The following is a 4638-nucleotide window of genomic DNA, read 5'->3' on the forward strand; positions in this document are numbered from 1 at the left end:
GTTTACTTAACATATACAAACAAAATCTTTTTTTCAAAAATGTAATTTTTTTCTTTTTCGGTCCCAATTTTTTATTTGGCTGCTTTTGATAAATAAAAAATTAACTAAATAGTTATTATATATGTTCACATATATAATAACTAAATAGTTCACATATTATGGTCTATTAAAACTTATCCATTTAAAATTTATAAATTTGATGGTCAGAGACCGTTCTAACACTGGATATAAGACTAACAAAGTTCTTATTGGAATCAATTTATTCATTTGCCAAACCAAATCCCACATTTTCTAAAGATGATTCAATGGAAGAACAATTAATACCATATTTATAAATATGGTATTAATTATTCTTCTCCATTCCACGACAAATCTTTCTTTGATTTTCAAAATAATTTGCTCTCATCAACCTTCAACAGCAGACCCCCAATCCCCCAGACTCTATACTGGTAGCTTTGGTAATCCATCATCATTATCATCACCATCACCATCATCCGTATATTCTATTCTCTATTATCTTTTGACAATTAATAATCATATCCACAACTGTAATCCTAAAACCAATTAATTTCCCCAAAAATAAGAAATTTTAAAACAATTAAAACATAAAAAAAAAAAAATTAAAGTGTTTCGCATAAAAAGTAATAATTTATTGAATGCTTTATAATTGATTATTTTACAATATTATTTATTATTATTATTTATTATATTGTTACTGTTAATTTATTCTTGTAAGAGGATGATATCGACATTGTCATGAACACGTTGTAAGAGGAGCTCACCTTCAAAAGTAATAATCTTCTTTCTTTTAGCTGATTTTAAGGTACCCATTAAAGCTTCGAAAACATTACCAACGGTATCATCATTAAATAAAACACCATATTTAACTACATATTGATTATTGGCATTTTTGGTGCCAAGTCTTTTGATATGTTCTTTTAATAATTGAACTTCGTGGTCAACTTGAGTTTGATCGGCCATTTTTAATATCTAAAAACCAATTAAATTATAAAATATTAATATCTTTATATAATTAATTAAATAAATAAATAAATATAACATACATTTATGGGGTGTAAAAAATTTATAAATGAAAGAGAAAAAAAAAAAAAAAATTTTAAAATTTTTACAAAAAATAATTTTTTTTTTTTTTTTTTTTTTTAAATTAATATAAATATATTTTTTGATATTTATAATATTTGGTTTAAACCAAAAAAAAAAATAATTTATGTTTTGTGATTAATAAAAAAAAAAAATAATAAAAATGTTAAATTAAAATTTTTTATTTGTGATTAAATGGAAAAACTGAATAGATTTATTAAACTACCCATTGTTATTGTTGTATAAATAAGAAGAATTTAAACTCTTTTAAAGGTTTTTTTTTTGTTTTTTTTTTATCTAATATTACTTATTGATTCTCCATGATGGGCTCTACGCATAGTTTCGGCCAATACAGAGGCTACCGAGATGATTTTTAATTTTGGACATTTTGCTTTATTGTGGTCGTTTGGAATTGAATCGGTGATAACTAATTCTGTAATAGGAGATTCGTTGATGATGTCAATTGCATTATTTGAGAATACACCATGGGTTACTAAAGCATAAACTTTGGTAGCACCCTTTTTGATTAATGCATTCGCGGCCAATCTTAATGTTGTACAGGTATCAGCTATGTCATCAATTATAATTGCAACTTTGTTTGTAACATCACCAACTAATACGGTTTCAATATCAAATGAAAATGATGCTGATAATGATAATGACATTTCTTTATTTGGTCTATGAATGATTGCTAATTCTGATGATAGTTTGTCTGAAATTGCTTTAGCCCTTCTTACACCACCAACACCTGGTGAAATAATTACAAAATCATCCTTAATCTTTTTCTTTATATATTTTACAAATAATGGTTCTGAATAAACATTTTCAACTGGTATATTGAAAAATCCTTGAATTTGGCTTGAACTATAATTTAATTATTTTTTATTATTGTTTATTTTTAAATAAAAAATATTAATAATTTTTTTATAAGTTTTAAATCCTAAATAATTTTTAATATATACTGTAAATCTATTGTAATAACCCTATCAATACCAGCAGCCTCCATCATGTTTGCAACCAATTTACATGTAATTGGAGCTCTTGATTTATCTTTTTTTGATTGTCTTGCATATCCAAAGAATGGTACAACTGCTGTGACCCTATGTGACGATGCTCTTTTAGCACCATCAACCATAACCAATAACTCCATTAAATAATCGTTAACGCTTGGGTTACATGTTGGCTAAATAATATGTAGAATATTAATACATATTTATCTATATAACTATAAAATAATATGCCTTTACTTACTTGAACAATATATAAATCAACATCTCTAACAGATTCATTTATAATTACCTGGGTTTCACTATTTGCAAATTTTGAAACCAATGCATCTCCACAAGTTGTATTTAAACAATGCGCTATTTCTTTGGCCAATTCTGGATGAGAATTACCATGTAATATAACTAATTTATGACTGTTTGACATTTTATAATATATACATAAACATTAATAATTTTGATTAAACATGAAAATTTTATAACAAACTATAGTTTTTAAATGATATTATATATAATTTTTTTAAAAAAAAAAAAAAAGTTAAGTTTAAATATAGAACGAAGAAGGATTTGATGAATTTATAATAATTTTTAAAAAAAAAATGAAAAATTAAAAAATTAAAATAAAAAATAAAAATAAATAATTAATTTAAAAAAAAAAAATTAAATTATTTTTTAAATAAAAATAAAAATAATAATAAATTTACAATTTACTATTATGATAAAAAAAAATTAGGATTGAATTTATATCCTATATAGATATAAATATTTTTTTATGAAATTGGTATGTTTGTTTCTATATATGGTATAATGTGACATGTATACTATTATGTTTACACATGAATTTTTATTTATTTATTTATTTATTTTATTTTTATTTATATTATACATCAATATCCTTGGCCAAAACTTTCTATAATTAATTATTATTGTGCTGTTATTAATACCAGGCATTGATGCCAATATTTTTGATAACGCCTTTTTGAAAATAATTTTGATTTTGATTTTGAAAATGGATTTGAAATTGATTTTTGATTTTTTTAATTTGATTTATTTTTATATGGCGAGGCGGTAAAGCTTGGATTAGGTTCTATTTCATAATTTGCTAGCACCTTTCTGAAAGCAGCTTGAATTTCTTCAAACTTATCTTTATTTTTGCAAAAAATTCTAATTCTTTCCTCTTGGAATTTTGATGGAATAAGTTGAGAGGCTTCATCTTTTTTAATATTGAATTTTTTTGTGTTATCGTAACGAGTGTAGAAATGGGTTGACTGTACTGGATCTTTATCCTTTAATGCATAGTTTAATTTTAAATTTTGAACAATAAGGTCACTCTCCAAGATATCTTTACCTTGGTTAGAAATCTCTTTGGCCAATGATTTATCTGAATCCCATTTAATTTGTTGGCTGTGTACAATAATTTCATCAACAAATTTGTAAAGATTTCTATTTCTAATATTCTTAATAATAGCTCTACTCTTTTGTAATTCTGGTTCTTTCGAAGTTTCAATACGCTTTAATAATGAATCACTAAGATTAATAAATTCTTTTGGATCATCCAATTGGTCTGAAATCTTTAAAAATGAATCTGCTTCGCTAAATGCATCTGAAATCATAAATTCGATCTATAATGAAATAATAATTTTTGTAAGTATTAAAAATAATAAAATAATAATAATAATAATAAAAATAAATTTAATACATACTGATTTACCAACTTTGTGAGTATAAACCAATTTATGTAAACTATATCTTGTATGAAATAATTCATATAGATTATAAATCTCTTTACTTAAAAAGCAAATTTCGTCATCAATAACTCTACTAAACTCCATGAGTCTAGTGAAATCACACACAACTGATCTACCTAAAAAGTATGAATCTCTTGATATATAATCAAATTTATCAACATCGACACTATTTCTGTCATTTGCTACGATATCATAAATGAACGCTCTTTCCCTAAAAAATTTTATAATAAATTAATAAATGATAAAAAGAATATAATAATATAATTTAATATACCTACTTTGGTCTATCTTTTCCTCTAATTAATCTTGAAATATATTTAATATCATCAGTGCTATAATCTAAACCTTGATCCTCGATAATCCAATCTAACATTTTAATTGACATTTCTTCATGGTGAAAATGCTTACCAGTAGATTCGGCCCAGGATTCAAAAGCATGGCTAAATGGGCCATGACCTAAATCGTGGCATAAACCTGCAATTCTAACAAATTTTTGCTCATCCTCTGTAATTTCTAATTCTGGTTGGGTTGCTTTAATTTTGTCTATATATTTACCTGCCAAATGACTGACACCTAAACTATGTTCAAATCTTGTATGGTTAGCACATGGAAATACAAAATTTGTTGTACCAACTTGTTTTAAATCTCTTAATCTTTGAAATTGCTCTGTATCTACAAACTCCATAATATAATTTGGAACTATTTTAAAAAAATACAATATTAATATAATAGAACTTTAAAAAGAAAATAAAAATAACTACAAACCCTTCATATGACCATGAATA

At 24.3% G+C, this 4638-nt stretch overlaps 4 protein-coding genes across 4 annotated transcripts; 1 reads left to right on the plus strand and 3 right to left on the minus strand.

The window, feature by feature from the left end:
* Nucleotides 1-337: 337 nt before the first annotated feature.
* DICPUDRAFT_159854 (uncharacterized protein) lies at nucleotides 338-568 on the plus strand (the record flags this gene model as incomplete). Its single annotated transcript, XM_003294742.1, has 1 exon — nucleotides 338-568. The coding sequence occupies one exon, from the start codon at nucleotides 338-340 to the stop codon at nucleotides 566-568; it is 231 nt and encodes a 76-aa protein (XP_003294790.1).
* Nucleotides 569-632: 64 nt separating this feature from the next.
* Nucleotides 633-981, minus strand: DICPUDRAFT_96120 (uncharacterized protein; the record flags this gene model as incomplete). Its single annotated transcript, XM_003294746.1, has 1 exon — nucleotides 633-981. One exon carries the CDS (start codon nucleotides 979-981, stop codon nucleotides 724-726), a length of 258 nt encoding a protein of 85 aa, XP_003294794.1. The 3' UTR covers nucleotides 633-723.
* Nucleotides 982-1394: 413 nt separating this feature from the next.
* Nucleotides 1395-2532, minus strand: DICPUDRAFT_159856 (uncharacterized protein; the record flags this gene model as incomplete). Its single annotated transcript, XM_003294747.1, has 3 exons — nucleotides 1395-1965; nucleotides 2064-2284; nucleotides 2353-2532. The coding sequence occupies 3 exons, from the start codon at nucleotides 2530-2532 to the stop codon at nucleotides 1395-1397; spliced, it is 972 nt and encodes a 323-aa protein (XP_003294795.1).
* Nucleotides 2533-3142: 610 nt separating this feature from the next.
* On the minus strand, nucleotides 3143-4538 carry DICPUDRAFT_159857 (uncharacterized protein; the record flags this gene model as incomplete). Its single annotated transcript, XM_003294748.1, has 3 exons — nucleotides 3143-3727; nucleotides 3809-4064; nucleotides 4132-4538. The coding sequence occupies 3 exons, from the start codon at nucleotides 4536-4538 to the stop codon at nucleotides 3143-3145; spliced, it is 1248 nt and encodes a 415-aa protein (XP_003294796.1).
* Nucleotides 4539-4638: the final 100 nt, after the last annotated feature.

Source organism: Dictyostelium purpureum (assembly GCF_000190715.1).
Source record: "Dictyostelium purpureum unplaced genomic scaffold DICPUscaffold_630, whole genome shotgun sequence".
NCBI classification, from domain to species: domain Eukaryota; phylum Evosea; class Eumycetozoa; order Dictyosteliales; family Dictyosteliaceae; genus Dictyostelium; species Dictyostelium purpureum.